Source organism: Primulina tabacum, chromosome 6 (assembly GCF_025594145.1).
Source record: "Primulina tabacum isolate GXHZ01 chromosome 6, ASM2559414v2, whole genome shotgun sequence".
NCBI lineage: Eukaryota > Viridiplantae > Streptophyta > Magnoliopsida > Lamiales > Gesneriaceae > Primulina > Primulina tabacum.
This window is the reverse complement of record NC_134555.1, coordinates 24215064-24237354: the sequence shown is the minus strand read 5'-3', so window position 1 is coordinate 24237354 and position 22291 is coordinate 24215064. Positions and strand designations below refer to the sequence as shown.

General features: G+C 37.8%; 2 protein-coding genes and 1 long non-coding RNA gene across 5 annotated transcripts; 1 reads left to right on the top strand and 2 right to left on the bottom strand.

The window, feature by feature from the left end:
* Window positions 1-3833: 3833 nt before the first annotated feature.
* On the top strand, window positions 3834-8581 carry LOC142549198 (uncharacterized). Of its 3 annotated transcripts, none has more exons than XR_012821125.1 (5): window positions 3834-4131; window positions 4498-4576; window positions 4764-6687; window positions 7786-7845; window positions 8367-8581. It is a non-coding gene; the product is annotated as an uncharacterized LOC142549198 (long non-coding RNA). The 3 variants fall into 3 exon arrangements; XR_012821124.1 differs by having other exon boundaries at window positions 7786-8255; XR_012821123.1 differs by having other exon boundaries at window positions 7786-8581.
* Window positions 8582-10003: 1422 nt separating this feature from the next.
* On the bottom strand, window positions 10004-11251 carry LOC142550126 (uncharacterized). The gene has a single exon (XM_075659363.1). The coding sequence runs from the start codon at window positions 11249-11251 to the stop codon at window positions 10004-10006; it is 1248 nt and encodes a 415-aa protein (XP_075515478.1).
* A 58-nt stretch (window positions 11252-11309) lies between these two features.
* On the bottom strand, window positions 11310-12333 carry LOC142550125 (uncharacterized). Its single transcript, XM_075659362.1, has 2 exons — window positions 11926-12333; window positions 11310-11768 (listed from the first exon to the last, which is right to left on the bottom strand). Exons 1-2 carry the CDS (start codon window positions 12331-12333, stop codon window positions 11310-11312), a joined length of 867 nt encoding a protein of 288 aa, XP_075515477.1.
* Window positions 12334-22291: the final 9958 nt, after the last annotated feature.

The window sequence follows — 22291 nt, the reverse complement described above, 5'->3', positions numbered from 1 at the left end:
AAATCAAGAACTCATATAATTTATCAAAACAGAGCAGTTTCTATACAAAATTCATAATTAATTCGATACTACTTCGAATCAAAACCCGCAAATTGGATATGCAAGAAAAGGCAAAGCCAACAATTATTCTTCACAAAGTTTTGTCGAATAAAGTAATTTACCCAGTCGTTCATAATCTGAAACATACAACATAATTCCCACGAATTCTGCGTCAATACATATCTGGCACATTTTAGTAATTTGAGCATAACTTCCTCAATACCCAATGAAATCAATCTAATCTAGTACCATTTCGAAGACAAGACAATGTTCTATAATTTTATTTGCACATAAAATCCAAATCCCAATCCATAAATCCTAGAATTCGAATAAACAGAAGGCATGTACACAAATATGCACTAACTCGGAATTCCATACTAATTTTAATAAAAATCACATACCTCTTTCATTTCTTCCTGGAATTGAGTGATTCAAGAACCAAATCGAAGCTAGCTCGATGATCAACAAGTTTGATGAAGGCCATAACACCAAAATCCAAATACAACCATCCCATATACAAACTTGAATAAAAGTGAGAAATACTTCCATCATCTTGAAGCCCATGGTGAGAGGATCCCAAATCTACCTTCATTTCATATTTTCTTGAGCAAATCACCCATAAAATGAGGAAGAAATTCGAAAATGGAGGAGAGAAAGGGATGAGGTGAAGAAGAAGGAGAAGAAATGATTAGGCGAAGTGGATATGAGTTACTTATTTCATTTTTCGCGTCTGTAACGCCGCAGTGCCACTTTCCAGCGCCTCAGCACCAAAAATCCCGTGCCTTTATAGCGTCTAGGCGCTACATTCTAACGCCACAACGCTTGCATAGTAAATTGTGAATAGTAATTTTTTTAAATTTTTTATATTTTTAAAATTCGGGCATTACAGCTTTTTAATGATTTCCATGGTGTTTTGAGCCAGCGGGTATCCTCCTGGTCGTAATACGCGATCCAGCTCTGTGTTAGTTTCTACTGTATCACATCTGAAAAAGAATATCACAGTTAAAAGAAGTAACCCTTTGTAAATTGAAATCGTGCAAAAACGTGAAGCATAAGGGGAAAAAGCAGCTTCAGTGGAACCTTTTGGTCAGATTTCTGAAGAGGAAGCTGAAATGCATTAGATCATATGTTCGCGTGAAGGTGCTCAAAGATTCACATCAGTCGTGGTAAAGACTGATCAGCCTTCTATCGAAAATGACAGATAAAGTGTCTGCTTCATGAATGGGAACGATGTTCATCACCCATAAAGGCATATTAATGAGGGAAGAAAGCAAACCTGGGACGGGCATGAGAAGGAACTGTAAAGATAAACAAAAGCAAGATACCTAATGAACATCTCGGGGTCGACAAGATGAAGTGACATATTGGTCTTACTCTCCGTAATGTGCATTCATACCCATCACGTTCCTCACACTCGACCAATTTATAGCAAGATCTTCGAGAAAAACTTTTGAGACAAGCGCAGATCACCAGTGTCTGGTATCCGCCTTAAATGTTTCTTCAACATCGGGCACATAAGATAGACTTGGAGGTATATCAGTAAGTGTTTTTGGCCAGTATGATGGCCACTTCTGTGAGTTTTTTGGAAGTGACAAAAGGAAACTATCGACATTAGAGTACCTATTCGCAGAAAAATAAATGATAATGATGAAGATGATGACCATTAAAATTTCGGAACTTTACCCAGATGTGCACAAAGAACAAGCCACTTCATTACTTTCTCATCACTACTGAAGTAGTGAAGCTCTAATGATGACCATCGAAGTTATTTGCACCAATCGTTACATCTTCTCGAATGTAAATGTAAAAAATTCACAAGGAATTTTAATTTGGCCATGGATTTTTCTTCTGGAGAAACTAATGAGGAAGTGTAATGAATAACTTACATTTCCAGACATTCTGTTCTATTTCATTATCTCCATAGACCGGTGTACCTGATCATATAAAATATCCTCCAGTTCTTCGAATTCTGTTCAGTTCCATAAGTGGTATTTCAACCACACGCATGCAATTTATTAAATTCCTCTTGTATTTCAATTAATTGTTTTAATTGCATAAATTAATTATGTTGTGCATGTTGACATGTTTAAAATATATACTTTTCTACATGGATGAATTAAAATGTATTTTTAAGGGTTATTCGAGTTGCGATCGAAGAACTGGAGACCGATGACTGAAAAATGAAAAATATTTTTATTAAATAATTGTTTTTATTTTTTTAAATTAAGGGTGATGCTTTTTCTCATTTTTGAAAATAAGGAATTTTGATTTGATTTTATACGCCGTGACATAATTTTTATCGGTGTTGGATTTTCAACAAAAATACAAACGTTTTGGCAAGCCGGCTAATAAATTCACAAACTTTATTAAACAAAATATTTTAACTAAACATTAATGGGCTTTTTGGAGTACCTAATTAATTTTGTTAATGAGCGTAAGCTTTTGTTAGTAGTTTATTTACTATTTAATACGCAAAACCCCACCCCATACCCAACAATTTTACACGCCCCTTCCCCAACCAATTCAAGGACTCCTTAGCACCTAAAATACACGACACATACACAAGCTTAAAGCAAGGGAAAAAGGTTCGAAAGTTTGCAAGGTTCTCAAGCCAAGGTCGATCGAACGGAATTTTATACGCCGTGACATAATTTTATCGGTGTTGGATTTTCAATAAAAATAAGAACGTTTTGGCAAGCCGGCTAATAAATTCACAAACTTTACAAAACAAAATATTTTAATTAAATACTAATAGGCTATTTGGGCCTAATTAATTTTGTTAATGGGCCTAAGCTTTTGTTAGTAGTTTATTTACTATTTAATATGCAAAACCCCACCCCATACCCAACAATTTTACACGCCCCTTCCCCAACCAATTCAAGGACTCCTTGGTGCTGGGCTAGGTTAGGTCCTTAGGGTCCTAGGAGGGTGTCTGAGGGGCTGGTTCAAGGGCTGGCTCGTTGGTTAAGTGGCTAAGCAAGAAAACAAGAGTCCATGTCACAAGGGAGTTCTCGGCCAAAGCATGTATATGATGTATCGCTTCGGTTTTCAACTTGTGAGGAAGTCCAATGGTTCTAAGGGTCCAGGATGGTCCCTAGAGGGGCTGGGGTCATGGTTCGGCTCGAGGTGGTCCGAGCTTGACTCGAGAAAAATTGAATATGGCTCGAAGGGTTTAGGTTGGTTCGAATAAGGGGCTTCCTCATGGTTTTAAAATCGAAACATGGCTCACGGGGGTCAAGTCATGGTTCACGAGGGCCAAATAATTATAAAAAGTCTAAGTTTTTAATTTGGAAATTTTATATCAAAGTTTGGGTTAATTCGGGATTAAAACGCATTAATATGTTATATTTAAAGATTAATATAAAAGTCCTCGATTTAAGAAAAATAAAAATATGAAAAAATTAATGTAAGCTTAAATAATAATTTTGGATGGTCTATAGTCGACGGGATTAAGAAAATGTCAAAAACGTAAAATTTTACGTGTAGTGGTAAAACGGTAATTTTACACCCGAAAATTAGTAAACGTTTGACAGTGTCATGAATGCTGTTTTATATGTTAATATGATTATTTTAAATGTTTATGGATTTTTATATATTAAAATGTTTATTTTAAATGTTTATGAATTTTTATATGTTAATATGATTATTTTAAGGCAAATTGGTGATAAATCCCTGATAAAAAACACAAATTGGTATCCAGTCCCTAGGTCAGGAAATATAATTCTTCATTTCCTGACCCACTTGAAAACTTATTTTAAACTCCATAGTCAACTAATTTACATATTTTCCCATTTTATTTTTATTTCCCCTTCTCCTTCGTTTTTCTCCATTTCATTTTTTCTCCTTTATTCAAGATGAAGTCGGAAAAACTAAATCCACAACCGATGTCAACATCCACCGGCGAAGTCGACACCCACAGGCGAAACCCACGGACAGTGAAGGCAGCCAGAAGCAATCTATTTTTGGGGTAAAAAAAACACAAATATTACATGCTATGTGTGAGGGAAAGAGGGCATCGTGAAGCAGACTCGTTCTCTCCAAAACACTAATTGCGCACACAACCGGAGGACTTCCGATTTTCTATATTTCTTGGTAATTTTCAAAATCTTTGATCCACTTTTGTTTGATTGAAGCAATACCTTGATTGTAAATTTTCTCGTGTCCTTTATTGTCATAGGCTACTGATTTTGCTCGTTATGCAAAATGTTTTTTTTTGGTTCCATTAATCAACACTATGTGGATGCTGTGAGTCGTAGGATTGATGGCATGTGATCAAAGCATTTTCTAAAGATTTTAAATTCAAGGAATATGAACAAGAATATATTAGAAATTAGAATGAAGTAAACTATATTTTTTATCTCCTACATTATATATCACATTTTCTGGTGTCTAATTTTGCGTTGCTGATAGTATGGTATTTGGTGGTTGTGCTTCAATCAATTTTTTCTTTCATCATAGACATATGAACCTTATGAGCGTCCAGCTTTGACGAAAGCTTACTTTGTTCCCAACTGATAAAATGCCAGCTCATTTACTGGTGAGCATGATGTAATTGATCTTCTGTTGCTAGCTTTAGGTTGCATTATTGTTTCTCAAATCATCTATTGATGCTTGTTTTTTAATCATGTTTTTCACTTGTGTCAGACAGTGTCATTATTCGTTGGCAACCATACATAAAAATGTGGGGAATATCATGAGTGCATTTGGTGTTATTGCATTTTCAGGGTTCCATACTTGTGTTGGCTCAGAGGGTAAAAAGCAGATGCTTGAATGGTACAAGGAGAAAGGGATAGAGATAACAACATATAATCTCTCTTCTTTTCTCTTCTTGTTTGTTGCATGCATGATCTCTGTATATTTATGGAGAATACACTTGAAATCTGGAAGTTACTTGGAGCAAATTACTTTTTTTTCTATTTTTTTTAACTCTATATATACACAGCTTAGTGTTGAACTTTTTTACTATTGTTAAACGGGTTCATTTTCGGCAACAAGATGCAGACTTGGATTGCGGTGTTTACACATATTTGTGGTTGAGGTGCTATGCTCGTGATGAAAATGAAGCATGGACCTACGAAAAAGATTGCACAATGTAATGTCTGAAGTAATATCACAAGTCGTTGATTTAGTAATATGAGATTACTAAATAATTAATTATTTTTAAAGAATGAAATATGACATATGTTGGTCATATGAAGTCCAAATTATTTGAAATTTGGATATAACGTAGAAAACTCAAAGATATAGAAGTTTCATGTTTTGAGTTTTGGACAATTTGATCGTTTGACTGGTCCAAATGGATATACCGGTGGAAGGAGTTGGTTTCTCGGAAACAAGATACTCGTTTTAGAGTGGCTGATGATGGCAGTTTGAGGATGAATGATAGATGGGTAGTTCCTGATATATCTGAGTTGCGCCAGGGCCTGTTGCGGCGTGCACATTGTAGTCGATATTCTATCCACCCATGTGGCAAGAAGATGTATAAGGATCTACGCTCTCAGTTTTGGTGGAGGGAATGAAACGTGATGTGATTGATTTTGTACGTCGATGTCTTAATTGTCAACAGATCAAAGCTGAGAGGAGAAGGCCGGGAGGTGAATTGAGGAGTTTAGAAGTGCCGACTTGGAAATGGGAGCACATATCGATGGATTTTGTGACTCATTTGCCAAGAAGCACTGGAACTATTGATGCTATTTGGGTGATTGTTGATCGATTGACGAAAGTTGCACATTTTATACCCTATAGCATGAGTAGTACGTACTTGACGATGGCACAGTTGTATATACGAGAGATTGTACGGTTGCATGGGATTCCAGTGTCTATTATTTCTGATAGAGATCCTCGATTTACTTCTCATTTTTGGGAAGGATTGCAGACTGCGATGAGGACATAGTTGAGATTGAGTACGGCTTATCATCCCCAGACAGATAGTCAGACTGAGCGTACTATTCAGACGCTGGAGGATATGTTGCGTGCTTATGTTATGGATTTTAAATCTGTTTGACAGTCATCTATTCCATTGGTAGAGTTTGCGTATAACAATAGTTATCAGAGTAGTATTCAGATGGCTCCATCTGAGGCATTGTACGGGAGACATTGTAGATCTCCGTTATACTGGGATGATGTTGATCGAGCTGCAGTTACCGGTCCTGATATGATTCATGAGATGGAACAGAAAGTAAAGTTGATACAGCAACGATTGAAAGCAGCTCAAGATAGACAGGCCGCCTATGCCAATAAAAGACGAAGACCTTTAGAGTTTCAGCAGGGCGATCGAGTATTTTTGAAAGTTTCTCCTTTTCGTGGCACAGTGCGATTTGGCATGAAGATATTGCAGCGGATAGGCACTTTGGCTTACCGATTGGCTCTACCTCCATCTTTATCTGGTATTCATGATGTGTTTCATGTATCGATGTTGCGGAAGTATGAGCCGGATCCTTCACATGTGTTGGATATTCCTGAGGTTCAGTTAGATCCTGACGTGTCTTATGTTGAGAGACCAGTTTGTATTTTGGATCGATCTGAACGGGAGCTTCGTAGTAAGCTTATACCGATGGTGAATGTTCAGTGGGAACATAGAGCTGTCGAAGAGGCCACTTGGGAGACAGAGCGGCATATGAGGGAGCTCTACCCCTACTTATTCTGATGGTATGACGTATCTTTTATTTATGCATGTTATTACTCTTGTTGATTAATTTCGGGGTCGAAATTCATTTAAGGGGGGTAGAAATGTAATGCCTGAAGTAATATCACAAGTTGTTGATTTAGTAATATGAGATTACTAAATAATTAATGATTTTTAAAGAATGAAATATGACATATGTTGGTCATATGAAGTCCAAATTATTTGAAATTTGGATATAACGTAGAAAACTCAAAGACATAGAAGTTCCATGTTTTGAGTTTTGGACAATTTGATCGTTTGACTGGTCCAAATGGATATACCGGTGTTAAAATGTTAAATATTATATATTATATTATATTATTAATATAATATAATATAATATAATATAATAATAATAAAAAAATAAAAAAAATAAAAAAAAAAAAGAAAATTGAGGCGGTGGATTGAATTGCCGCAAGCAACATACGCACGAACAGGCGAGACAGGAGAGAAAGAAATAACATTTTGATTTTCTTTTCGATCGTGCGACTTATCGGTTTATCTAATCGATGAACCGATTTCAATTCTGAGATCGTTGACACGAGGTCTTCGATTTGAGGTATAAATTTTATATTTTTGGTGATGTTTGAAATTCGTCGATTTTTGGAATAAATCTGATAAATTGTTAAATCATACTGATATTGAAGATTGTTGAGTAGTGTATGATTTTAACGAAGAAGAGAAGATTATAGTGGTGTTATTTTGAATTATTCTCAATTTATTATAATTAGGGATTTTTAATCGTTGGATTGAGATTTGAGAGTTGTTTGTCAGTTGTTATTAATTGTGATTATATATTCGGAGTCTACGAAGTATATGCTACACGTTGATATAAAGTTTTCGTAATTTGACGGATGTAAAATAGCCTATTATTTGAAGTTAATTAATTAGGGTGTATTTGATGGTAGTATTGTGAATTAAATACACCAGAATATTAAATTGTTGAACAATACAAATTTATAATCGATTTTTATATTTTGTTGAATTAATTGTTGTTGGGCTATTTGATGTTATATATTGAGGCTGTTATAACTGTGTTGATACGATGACAATGATCTGATAATTATTGTTGAATTATTTAGATACATCACAAGCCTCAGGATCAAAGAAATAGCCAGATTGTATATATACTCGATTATCAGGTACGTGTTGACGTACGAGCATATGTTGTTATTAGTTTAGTATTGATGAATACTATTGCGTTGAACGATGATAAATCATCGGAATTGGGTGATTTGATATTATATTTGTTGTTGTTTATTATTGTTGATATTGTTGACTATCGTTGTTGGGAGACGTCTCGGTGATGTTGTCACGTTGATGTTCGTTCGACGATATTACTGTCGCTGGAGTTGGGGTGCGACGTATCGTTGATGTTATTCGTTCGACGATATTGCTGTCGCCGGTGTTGGGGTGCGACGTATCGTCGATGTTGTTGTTCGTTCGACGATATTGCTGTCGCCGGAGTTGGGGTGCGACGTATCGTCGATGTTATTGTTGCAGTGTGATGTTGTTGAGGTTGATGGTTGATTGTCCAGAAACGGCAAATGGGGTATTTCTGTTATCATTTCAGTTATATCTTATGTTGTTAATATAACTGTTATGTATTGCGATGATGATTGTTGTATATGCTCACCCTTTGAGGGCTGTTTCTGTTGGGCAGGTTACAGGACTATGCGTGAGACAGGATAGTGGTGAAGGACTAGATGTGTCTAGTCAAACAGTCTTGTAGTTGATAGTAGATAGAGACAGTATATCTTATTGTCTTATTTGAGTTGTATGTGTGTATTTATTATACTATTTCTGCTACACTGACGTAGATAGTGTGGTGATTGCACTATTTTGTCGTATATGCATTATATTATTACGTCGTCGAAAAGAAAAATTTTATGCATATGACGTCACATGTTGCATGATTACGTGGCGAGGTTTGGGGCGCCACACACAATGAATAGTTTCTGAGCACATATTGCCGCAAATATTTTACAAAAAATGAGGTGTAAGCAAGGATTCATGAAGATTAAATTTATTTTATGTGGATGTGTTTACGGCGGAATACATTTTTAGAGTTTATAGATATCGATACCTTGCTTGAAAGATTAGATGTGTTGGTGTTTAGAATAATATTAACGTGTACTTTTCAACTTTAACATTGATTGATATTTTGTATAATTTTCTCCAAGGGATAGTTCATTTGGATGTCTGCGATTTTTTTTTTTTTTTAAGGATACTATTTGCGATTTATGGTTATACATATTAGTGTTTTTTGTTTATATTCATAGCGCAATTTCAAACCGGATCATTTTTGTTGTATTTTCGAACAAATTAAACTGCAAATGTTTGAATTTGTGTCGAAATTAACCTATTTTATGCTAAAATTCTCATATTTTATGCTCAATTGTAGCCACGCTATACCATATCTGCAATATATTATACCCTAATTATTATATTTTGTGCCAATAATATTGTTCACATGGTCTTGTGTTTTGTAGACCAAAATCATGGTAATAAATTCAATTCTCAACTCTTTTTCATCAAATAACTATATGAGTTAGTGATAAGACAACAAACGAATCTCCGTATGTTTGTGCTCAAATTCTCATGTTTTATTATACCATATTTTTAAGATATTATACCCAAATTATTATATTTTTTGCTAATAATAATTTTCCTAAACTTTACTAATTGATAAAATATATAAGTTTGAGTCAAGATGATTTTGGTTTCTCTCATAATTTATGCTCATATTCTCACGTTATGTACCAAATTGCAAAAAAATTATATATCAATTGTTTTAATTTGTGCCAAAATTAACCTATTTTATGCAAAGAATTTAGTTCACAGTGTCTTTTGTTTATTAGATAAAAAACATAATCAAGTATAAAATTGGAGCATCTTGGCATAAATTTTTAGGAGAACCTTGTATTTTTTATTACCAACTCAACTTTATATTTAGTAAGCGAAACTTGACAAATAAACTTATTCACATGATTTTGGTTAATCAAACAAAAAAATCATATCAACCTTATTTTTGGCATAAAATGAACTGATTTTAGCATATTATTATGTAATTAAGGCATAAAATGGCCAAAATGCATATAAAATTGGAGCATATTGGCGTAAATTCTTAGGGAAACTTCTATCTTTTATTACTAACTCAACTTCATATTTAGTGAGTGAGACTTGATAAATAAACTTATTTTTTTTGACTCAACTTCATATTTAGTGAGTGAGACTTGAGAAATAAACTTATTTTTTTTGACAAAAAAACTTGTAATTTTTATTGATGATGATCCCGCATTACAAGTTGGTCCACCATAGGGGAGAATTCCCAGGCACCCATTCGAAAGGTGCAGGGGAAGAAATTGCAAATTTAGATAAAAAATGAGCCACCTCATTGGCCGATCTCCTAACATGCAATAATGTAGCGCTAGTAAAATCAAGACACAAACATCGGATCTCTTGAGCACAAGACCCGACGTAACTCAGATCACTTGTTGGTGACGTGACTGCTTGCACGGCCAGAAGTGAATCGGAGCTGAGACAAATATCGTGGAATCCTTTCTCTTTAGCAAGACGTAAGCCTTCTCGTATCGCAAACAATTCTCCCATGACGACTGTGTCCGGTTTAGGAATAGCAAGTCCAAACGCGATCACCATAGTACCATCATTGCCTCGGATCAATCCACCCAGCCCACAGACGTTGGCTGCTGTATTGAAGCTCGCATCCACGTCAATTCTTACTGTTCCTTCTAGAGGTGGTTGCCATGTCTCCTGCGAGGTAGTCGCTGTATGGTGTTGGTTAATTGAGAGATCTCGGACTGCCGCTCGATAGTCATCCAGCAAGACTGAAGCATTAGTACGAGGCGGTTGTAGCTCTTGTTTCTCCTGATCATGTAAGAACGAACACCTGACACTCCATATCAGCCATGCTTGACACATAAATTCCTCACAGTCAGCCTTGCTCAAGTGATTCATCACCCAGAAACATATGTCTTGGATAGCACTGCACCCAGTCCGCTTCAATTTTGTCCAAACGTGGTTCCCTTTCCAGAAACCTCTCACCATCGGGCAGGATATAATTGCATGGCTAGTGGAATCCTCTTGATTTATGCAAAGTGGACACCACCCGGAGACTGGCACATGATGCCTCCTCAGATTTTGTTCGGTAGGGATGATATTATGAAAAGCCCTCCACCAAAAAACACGAATCTTCGGGGGAATAGACAAGGCCCAGATGAATTTCCACCAGCTTTCCATAGTCGAGGCATCCGATTGGTGTTCAGGAGGGTTGTGAAGGCCAATCCCGATTCTATACCCGCTTTTCACAGAATAGTGTCCTTTTGGTTCAAATTTCCAGTATCTCGTGTTGTCCTGGCCATGGCGTGAGAGTGGAATTGTGAGGATCCCATTCGCTATGTAGCTTGGGCATGTATTGCGTATGATAGCTGTATTCCACTTGTGGTTATTAATCCAAGCACTTACACGTGACCCTTCTGGCAATCTTATTCCATGTGATTCAAGAGTGGATTTGATTGAGGTATCCATTTTTCCCGCAAGATATCAATAGTAGAACCATCCCCAATTCTCCAATACAAGCCCATGTCTAGTAGTTCTCTACTCCAATAGATTGATCGCCAGATGTACGATTGCTCCCAATTGGTGCTTTCATAATATCAGAGTGTTTAAAATATCGGGCTTTTAGGACCTTCGATACTAATGACTCTGGATTTTGAATAATACGCCACACTTGTTTGGCCAAAAGAGCTTTGTTAAATATTTCCAACTTCCTAAAGCCCATCCCACCTTTGCACTTAGGTTTGCATAAGAAATCCCAGGTGGTCCAATGCATACGCCTGTTCTCCTTCCCAGAACCCCACCAAAAATTGGCACACTCTTTCTCGATTGCTGCACAGGTCGATCTAGGTAACCGAAAGCACGACATAGCATAAGTAGGGACTGCTTGTAATACAGATTTTATAAGAATCTCTTTTCCGCCTGCAGAGAAGAATTTACTACCCCAGCCTTTAACCCGTCGCGATACCCCCTCCACAAGATAACTGAACTGCACTTTTTTGTTACGAAGAGAAAAAGTTGGCAGACCCAGATACACCTCGTGCCCTTGTAATACCGGGATCGACAAAGAAATTTTAATTCTGTCCACTAGAGCAGGCTCAGTGTTCGGAGTGAATGATAGAGCCGACTTCTCAAAATTTAATCACCTGTCCCGACGCTAGTTCGTATGCTTTTAGGCACTCCTTCACTCCAGCACAGTCTGCTTCCGTAGCACGAAAGAAGACTAAGCTATCATCCGCAAAGAATAAATGAGTCAAGATTGGACATGTAGAAGCAATTCGGACTCCATGTATAGATCCCCTAGCTGCATGCGTGGATATTAAGGCCGATAATCCCTGTGCACATAAAGTGAAAAGATAAGGCGATAGAGGATCGCCCTGGCGAATGCCTCTGCTAGGTTTCAGGCTGCCCATCACTTCTTGGTTGAGCGAGAAGGAGTAGTTTACACTTGCTACACACATCATCACCTTCCTGATCCAAACTCTACTAAAACCCAATTTAGACATTATTGCATCGAGAAAACTCCACTCCACACGATCATAGGCTTTACTCATGTCCAATTTAAGGGTCGCATATCCATGTTTACCTTTTTTTCGGGCTCGAATCTAGTGAATAGCTTCAAAACCAAGAATGACGTTATCTGTGATTAGGCGTCCTGGAATAAAAGCACTCTGGGTATCATCAATGATATGCTTCATCATCGGTCGCAATCGATTGGTAAGAGCCCGAGCGACGATTTTATAACATATATTGCAAAGACTTATTGGCCGAAATTCCTTCACCATCATTGGATTGCTGACCTTCGGGATAAGAGTGATTACAGTATTGTTCCAACTTGCCAAAGATTCACCTTCGTTTAATATTTTCAGAGCTGCCGTAGTAACATCCACCCCAATTATATGCCAATACTTCTGGTAAAAGAGAGCAGACAGACCATCTGGCCCAGGAGCTTTATCAGGGCTCATATCAAATAGAGCTGATTTAATTTCTAGAGCGGAAAACGGAGCACATAGAATATTGTTCATAGCACTAGAGATCTTTGGTTCAATACAGTCAAGCACAGGCTGCATGAAATCTGGGCATGGAGCAGTTGAAGTAAATAAGTTAGCAAAATAATCAGAGATGATAGTAGCCATACCTCCAGGATCCTGGACATATTCACCATGACTGGATATTAGCCCATTGATGGTATTCTGTGCTTTACGTATAGTAGCCGTCCTGTGGAAGTATTTAGTATTTTGTCCCTTGATGCTAGCCAATCGGAACGACTACGCTATCGCCAGAACAGTTCTTCCTGGGAGCTTAGCTTCTCTATTTCTTCTTCAAGGCTCCTGACATTATCTATCTCGTGCTGCCATCGCTCGTGAATTCTAAGCGCAGCTAGCTGCTCGCGTTTACATTGGATTTGCCTTGGAATAAACCTGGATCGATTATGAGCCCACTGATGTAGATGAATAGTACAGGACCGGATTCTGAAGTTAAGATCCACATTTGCACCCGGTTGCTGCCATCCTTCGGATATGACAGTTTCACACTCGCGATCCCTGGTCCACATAGGCTCAAAGCGGAAGGGACGTTGGCCAGATCTGGCACCCTTCTGAATCAAAAGCCCACTGCCAAGGTCCATAAATAGTGGGCGGTGATCTGATTGATAATAGTCCAGAGCTGTGCACTTTGAGGTGGGATATAGCATGCGCCAACCAAACGTGCTAACAAAACGATCAAGTCTCTCAAAAATCAAGTCACCCATGCGGCGGCGATTGACCCAAGTGAATATATCACCCTCACTATGTAGGCTTTGCAGATTACACTCATCCAGAACACCACGAAAAGCTTCCATCTGGGCAGCCGAACGTCTATTCCCCCTAGCTTCTCACTATCAAAACAAACTTCATTAAAGTCTCCTCCAATGATCCAAGGATACTCACAAAGTTCATGCAAACCATTTAATCTTCTGATCAAATCCCAAGATGCGTGGCGTAAGCTTGTGTCAGGATGCCCATAAAAGCCCGTAAACCTCCATTGCTTGTCTCCATGGCTCACAAGGCAATCAATATGTCCCACCGAGAATGATTTAATGGTTATATCCAGTGGGTCTTTCCACAGAAAGCAGAGACCACCACTCCGACCCCGACTATTCACTACAAAACATCCTTTATAACCCAAAATAGACATCCAAAGATCCTTGTTAATATCTCTCTTCCTTGTTTCACATAAAAATAAGAAAGCGGGATTCTTTTCGGCAATTAGCCGTTTTAATTCACGGAATGCCCGTTGGTTCCCAAGCCCCCGGGCATTCCAAACAATGCAACTCATTGATATTGGCGGGGTTGCGAAGCAACCGCCGCCGTAAATGTATCGAAGGTACTAGGGCTTTCCAGGAGCTGTTTCTTACTGTCTCGGACTGCATCATGAGCTAATACATCATTATCAGTTGGAGTTGGCCGTTTCTGACCCCGAACCACCAACGTTGTTTGTGCCTTCCCATCTTTTATATTGGGCTTGTTGCGAGCTCTACGTTTCCACTTCATAGGACTGTGTCTATCAAGTTTATCCTTCTCTTTAGTCGGAATAGCAGGAACCATCTCGGTCGAAACATGTGCCAACTCAATTGACTTATTGTTGGCTTCATCCATATTCACAAGCACAATGTGGTCGGCTCCCAGATATGGTGTCACTGTGATCGGTCGAGGGGATTCTGCCTCTGCCTGCTCTTCTGGGTTGTTGGCATGATACTTTTCATTGTGGGATGTGTTAAGAGAAGCACTGGCTTGTTTGTTTGGTGAAGCTCGCCCTTTCATTTTGCTAGGCGCATGCATCCACGCTCCATATTCCATAGAAGTATTCTCACCCAGACTCGCCTCACAAGTCCGAAACGAGTGTCCAATGATTCCACACCGGTAACAGAAGTCCGGTAGTCGTTCATAACTAACGATAATAATGTTAGCATCATGATCCATACCTGTGCTAACTCGAATAAACTTTTTCAGAGGCTGTGTAATGTTTATTCGAACCCGTATCCGGGCAAATTGTCCCAAACACGAGCCACTCAATCCCTCATCAACCTCCTCGACCACTCCGATATGAGAGCCAATCTTCGCAAGTGTATTCTTGTTTAGGAACGCAAGGGGCACGTTATGGCATTGGGCCCATATCGAGATTTCATCAAACTTTATGGAGTGCGGGTGCACAAGTCCTTGAACGTCCTTAAGAACAATCAGGTCTTGAAAGAAATTCCATGGCCCTTCACAAAGAGCCCTATTCCTGTCAACTTTCAGTGCAAAATCCATAATGAACGTGTTGTTTCCCACAGATTCGATCACAACTTTACCTTTCAACTGCATGATACGTGGGATTTGAGAACGAAACGCCTCTCGATTCACATTCTTGACAAAGATTACCTTTGCCGCTAGACAATTAGCCATGCGATCCCTACCGAGTTTCCAATCTTCCTCCAACAGAATAACTTTTTGATCGTCATGATTGGAGAGTTTGATTTTTTCGACAAGACAACTGATTTCGTCCGGGTTCATTGCAAGATAAAACAGAAAAAAACTAAACGCTTAGATCAAAAGGATGCAATCAAGCGAGGAATCCTACAGGAGGTAGGAAGTGCTCTCATACGGCTCCCGAAGGAACCCTAGATGTGAGAACCCGGATTTTTCGAAGCAAAGCACCTCAAAAAGCTCGGAAAGTAGCTCAAAAAGAAGCCGAGGCAATGCAAAACCTTGAGAATTGAGGGTACGTTGCTCGGAAGAGGAAACCCTCAGCTCACAAGCTAAAACCCTCAGCTCAAGAAATTTCGTTCATTCTTGGGGAGAAAACCCCTAGCTCATGAGCTCGATCTTTCAGCTCAAAGCAGCTCAACCAAGCTTGTCCTAACAAGACCAAAAAGGGAGCTAAAAGATGAGCTAAAGGCTTGGACAAATTAAGTATGCAAGAAATAACCTTTGCGTTAACCCATGAAGGAGCTGCGGGAGAAGCTAAGGGTTAGGACATATTGATGATGCAGGAAATGACTCTTTAGAAAATCAAGGTCACATTTAAGGACTGCATGAGATTTTGAACCACATTCATGACTAATCTTGGAAGTTTGGACTACAATTATGGCCATTCTTGGAGGCCAAGATTTCGGCCAAGGGCTATGTGAAGAGCCTTGAGTTGGCCTATAAATAATACATCTAGGTTGAAAGAAAGACACTCCAAAAGCAAGCAAGAAATTTCTGTTCCCTCTCCCCTTCACTCTCAAAGTTTCGGCCACTCCCCTCCACCAAAATCTCCAAGGTTTTCGGCCTAGGCTAGCAAGGAGGAAGGAGGGAATTTTCGTATAGTCGATTGCGGAAATCTTACGTCGAAGTTCTCTCTAAGTGAAGACTGCAATTGCTAAAGTCGCACCGAAGTGCTGTCGAATTTTCAGAAGAAAGCTTCGTTCAAAAATCTACAAGTGTAAGTGGGCTTTTGTTATATATTCATTTGTATTTTTAAACTTGAATATATATTATGACATGCATGATTGTGTGTCTCCATTTTCGAAAATAGGAAGTCTGTCCGTTTAAAATTTCGATCGATTATATGCTCAGTCTGTTATTCGAAATTCTTTGGTTCCGCTGAATCCGTCTGAAACTCTGATATCTGAAAACTCTGATATGTTCTGTCTGTTGCTTCTGAATTCTTTTGCACTGTTATATTCGAAGTTGAAATGGGACGAGAATTGTGATTCTGTCTGGCCCCCATTGGTGGGTATAAAACCATGTTCTGTTCTGGCCCCATTGGTGCGTATAACATAACTATATGCACCTTGTCATGGAAAACATGGAAGAAGAAGAAGAAGAAGAAAAAGAAGCACCTATGGAAGTAGTTGAAAAAAAAAAACAGTGATGATGAAGAGATGATAAGGTAGGCTAGACTGGTATTATGGTTAAATGATATGAAAGAAATAAGTGTAACATTTCTTTGAGAATGTAGAGAGATAAGTTGAATTATATTGGAAACATACCTATCAGAGATAATTTGACTTATATTTTTGAGAATACAAATACTCTGATATAAGTTGACTTACATTTGGGAATTTACTTATCGAAGATAAGCTTCCGACTTAAGATGAAATATTTGATTCGGGAATAATAAATTATTTATGAAAAATGAGATAAGAATTATATAAGTTTTGATATTCGGAGATAAAAGTTGATTTTATGTCAATAATTAACGGTATGGACATTTAAATTTGGGATATTAAGCGATAAATTTAAAAATGTAAGATTTTGGAATATTTAATAGAGGTAAGAAACAATAACTTAAGTTAAGAAATTAAGGTCATTACCTTAGGTAAATAAAGAGAGTTATGAGATATTGGTGGACATCGAGGGAAATGTAGCATGCATAATAGGTTCTGACTCTTCTAGTAAAAAGAAAAATAGGGAAAAGATTTGTGGAGAAAGACATCCAACAAAACTTGTTTGTATTAAAACATGTTAGGCTCATAGTTTTGATTAAAGACAGATTTAGTAAAAGAAGAATTGTTTGAGGAATTAGTTTCTTCCGTACAAGGTTGAAAGAAATTTTAACTATGTTATAACTGTTGGGACTTAAGTCAATATGCAAATAAGGAGTTATGTTCTAAGATTCTATATTGGTTTTAAGTTTGGAGATAGTAATCGTGATAATTTAGAATACAATAAGTATGGATACGCATATATTCAATGCCGATTTTATTTAGTGTACTATGGTAAATTTCAACGTCATTCTGAGAATTGGTTGGTTGGACAAGAATCATGCAGTGATAGATGGTCGAGGTAAGAATGCCAAACTCCAATCCAAGAATAAATCATATTTTATGGCAAAGATAAGGACATAAATCCTTCCTTTCTACTTCTCAGATCTAGAAAGGCATGGAGTATGGCGAAGAAGTCTAACTAGAAATAATGAGAGAAGCAAAAGAAGGAATTAAGCTAAAGATATAAAATATTCCTGTGGTAGCGAGCTTCGGAAAGGTTACTTTGAGTTATCTCAGATTGTGAAGTAGAATTCGAAAGTAACTTGATAGCCCGTGCTACAATAAAATCTAAGGAACCCTAGCAAATGGCTTCAGTTAAACTCAAGAAGCTAAAAGATCAATTCCAAGATTTGTTAGTCAAAAACAAATCAAACTAAGTGCCTCTCCTTGGGGAGCTTCAGTCTTATTGACACAAAAGAATGGTGAAAGCACAAGGTAGTGTGTTGATCTACAAAGAACTCAATAAGATTAAGAACAAATGTCATATTTCAAGAATAGATGACCTTTTCTATCAGTTAAAAGGAGTTAAGATCTTTTCAAAGCTAAGGTCAGACTACTACAATTGAATGCCAAGGCAGAGAATATACCTAAAACAGCCTTAAAAAGAAAAGGGTATGGACATTATGAGTTCACGATAATACCTTTTGGCCTGACCAATGCTCCAGCAACATTCATAGAACTCATGAACAGAGTGTTCAAGAAAATTCGTCGACAAGTTTGTGGTAGCATTTATTGATGACATTCATGCATATTCAACAAGTGAGTAAGACCGCAAGGAAGATCTTCGTCTTGCTCTACCGATGCTCAGAGGAAAATAACTAAATACTAAATTTAAGAAATGTGAATTTTGATTAAAAAATGTCACATTCTTCGGTCATATAATCTCTGAAATGGGCATATCAGTGGATCACCAATAAGGTGGAGGCAATCATAGACTGGCCTTGATCGAATACTGGAATAGAAATTTGAAGTTTTTGGGATTAGTTGGCTATTAAGAAAATGCGTTGAATGATTTTCTTCCGCTCACCAAGCTCACTCAGAAGAACTCTAAATTCAATTAGAGTGAAGAATGTGAGAAGAGTTTTTAGATCTTGAAAAAGAAACTCGTTTCTACGCTAGTATTAGTACTTCCCGAAGAAGGCAAGAATTTCACAATTTATAATGATGCATCAAAAGAGGATTGTGATGTGTTCTCATTCAAGAGGGCAAGTAATTGCCTATGCAATGATGAAATTAAAATCATGTGAGCAAAATTATCTAACACATGATAGTGAATTAGCCACAATTATATTTGAGCCAAAGATCCAGATAATCAATTTCTTTGGTGGCAAATGTGTGAAATTTATCGATCATCAACGCCTCAAATACTGTTCACACAAAAGGAATTAAACATGAGGCAAAGACGGTGGATCGAACTATTGAAGATATTTTAGGGCGTGTGCCATGGACCTCGGAGGAATTAAATACACACCCCCTTGATTGAATTTTCTGATAACAATAATTATCATGGAAGTATTGAAATCAGAGAGAAAGCTATCATGATACTTGAATTGTTGATAAAGTAGTTATTATCAAGGAAAAACGCAAGGCAGCTCATGATCGACAAAAGAGCTGGGCTGATTTAAAGTGAAGACCGTTGGAGTTTGAAAATGGTGTGAAAGCTTATGTAAAAGTTTCCCCTATAAAAAGAGTGGTTCGATTCAGCAAATCTAGAAAGATAACTGCAAGATATGTCGGACCCTTCAAAATACTGAGAAAAATGGGAAACTTAGCTTATCAGCGGGCTTTACCACCAGGCATGTCAAGAATTGACAACGTCTTCCACGTCTCACAGCTAAGGAAGTATGTCTCAGATCCAAGTCAGAATTTTAAAGTTGCATCGCTACTAAACGAAGGAAAGAAGTCCCTATTCGAATAGTGGACACCAAAGACCAAGTGCTGAGACGCTAAACAATTCCATATGTCAAGATACAATGGTCAAATCATATGGGAAAAAAAGCAACTTGGGAATTTGAAGAAAGTATGCGCACTCGGCACCCTCATCACTTTAAAGATTTATCTAACTAAAGTTTCGAGGACGAAACTTCCAATAAGAAGGGTGGGATGTGAGAACCCGGATTTTTCGAAGCAAAGCACCTCAAAAAGCTCGGAAAGTAGCTCAAAAAGAAGCCAAGGCAATGCAAAACCTTGAGAATTGAGGGTACGTTGCTCGGAAGAGGAAACCCTCAGCTCATAAGCTAAAACCATCAGCTCAAGGAAGTTCATTCATTCTTGGGGAGAAAACCCCTAGCTCATGAGCTCGATCTTTCAGCTCAAAGCAGCTCAACCAAGCTTGTCCTAACAAGACCAAAAAAGGAGCTAAAAGATGAGCTAAAGGCTTGGACAAATTAAGTATGCAAGAAATAACCTTTGCGTTAACCCATGAAGGAGCTGCGGGAGAAGCTAAGGGTTAGGACATATTGATGATGCAGGAAATGACTCTTTAGAAAATCAATGTCACATTTAAGGACTGCATGAGATTTTGAACCACATTCATGACTAATCTTGGAAGTTTGGACTACAATTATGGCCATTCTTGGAGGCCAAGATTTCGGCCAAGGGCTATGTGAAGAGCCTTGAGTTGGCCTATAAATAACACATCTAGGTTGAAAGAAAGACACTCCAAAAGCAAGCAAGAAATTTCTGTTCCCTCTCCCCTTCGCTCTCAAAGTTTCGGCCACTCCCCTCCACCAAAATCTCCAAGTTTTCAGCCTAGGCTAGCAAGGAGGAAGGAGGGAATTTTCGTATAGTCGATTGCGGAAATCTTACGTCGAAGTGCTCTCTAAGTGAAGACTGCAATTGCTAAAGTCGAACCGAAGTGCTGTCGAATTTTCAGAAGACAGCTTCGTTCAAAAATCTACAAGTGTAAGTGGGATTTTGTTATATATTCATTTGTATTTTTAAACTTGAATATATATTATGACATGCATGATTGTGTGTCTCCATTTTCGAAAATAGGAAGTCTGTCCGTTTAAAATTTCGATCGATTATATGCTCAGTCTGTTATTCGAAATTCTTTGGTTCCGCTGAATCCGTCTGAAACTCTGATATCTGAAAACTCTGATATGTTCTGTCTGTTGCTTCTGAATTTTGTTGCACTGTTATGATTCGAAATTGAAATGGGACGAGAATTGTGATTCTGTCTGGCCCCCATTGGTGGGTATAAAACCATGTTCTGTTCTGGCCCCCATTGGTGGGTATAAAACCATGTTCTGGCCTCACCTCTTAGAGGACTAACATATTGGGGACAATTTGACCATGGAAATGAGATGAGTAACATTGTTCTGTCTGTTCCGATCTGTTCTGTTCTGTTCTGAATTGTTCTGATCTGTTTCTGAATTGCTCTGAATCGTCTGATAACGTCTGTCTCATATTTGTTTAGTTTTTGTTATGATGAGTTAAAAGTAATAAGATTTGAAAGTTTGTTAAAGAAATAATTTAAAGATTAAGTTCTATATGTATCATTGGAAAATCGATCGACCCCCACTTGCTGAGTGTTTCCCAAAGCACTCACCCCTTACAAATTTCAGATTAAAATGAAAAGCAACTGAATGAGGAGGAACAAGAAGCCTTCTGGGGATGGTAGCCGATGAGCAAGATACAAGAAATCAAGACTTTATTTTCCTTTTGTTCAGTTTCCGCATTTGCAACTCTGATGTATTTTTATTCTATTGTCAATGTAAAGACAATGTTTTATTTATGAAAAAGACTGGTTTTTTGGCATTTCGATACGAGGCTTAATTGTTTTCAAGTAATTGTTAAACAATGCCGGATGTCACAGACGCTTCGGACATGGGGCGTGACACTAGAGAGAAGTTTTATTAAAAATATGATAAATAAACTTATTAATAAGTGCAATTTATTGCACTTTTATTACTTGTATTTAACTTGAAATTTTGTGATTCTTGAGCAGGTTTTATGCGATTTGTTGTTGTAGTTTGGAAGCTTTCGATGAGAGTTTGGAGTATTAAAATGTTGAATTGGAAAGTACAAAAGATGCAAAAATACAGAAGTTATAGCGCACCCGCACTTATACATTCACCGCACCCGCGGTACGACAGCGCACCCGCGCTAGAAAGATTACCGCACCCGCGCTCAGACACTAGTAGAAGCACGGCACCCGCGATGACTTCTTAACCGCACCCGCGTTCCTTGCACGACAGAATCCGAAAAATCTGTATTTTGGTGTGCTGCGCATGGAAGTCCAAGATTTTGGTGTGCTGCGGATTGAGGCTTGTCTGGGACTATAAAATACATCATTTACTTACCATCTAGGGTATTGGGGAGCCAAGGGAAGAGTGGAGGCTGCTGCTAGAAGATTAGAGACTCAAGTTCATCAAGTTTTTGGGAAATCTTTTGCACAACTCCGGGGACGGAATCAGCACTTCAAACTCTTGTTCTAAATTCTTCTTTCTTTTATTTTTCATTTGATATGTCTTGTTTTAAAACCATGTTTTATTTTTTTGCTTGTGTTATTATGAACTGATTTTTATTTCTAGAGGAAAGATGGAACAAAACTAGAAACCATATGTTAGAATCTATGAACTAAGCTATTTAAGTTCTTCATATTGTTCATTTGTATTGTTCTAATCTTAATGCTTTCAATTTATTGGTCATAATTTGAATGATTCATATGTTTACAATTTATCACTCGGAAGAGGAAATTATAAACAAGAAATAGGAAAAATACATCAATGGTA

What these genes read in the sequence shown, in the direction of transcription:
- LOC142550126 (XM_075659363.1), bottom strand. Translation starts at nt 11,251, where the DNA reads ATGGATACCTCAATCAAATCCACTCTTGAATCACATGGAATAAGATTG.
- LOC142550125 (XM_075659362.1), bottom strand. Translation starts at nt 12,333, where the DNA reads ATGAGTAAAGCCTATGATCGTGTGGAGTGGAGTTTTCTCGATGCAATA. An exon ending in ACGAACTAGCGTCGGGACAG is followed by an intron (nt 11,769 to 11,925) that starts GTGATTAAATTT and finishes AAAAAAGTGCAG; the next exon opens with TTCAGTTATCTTGTGGAGGG.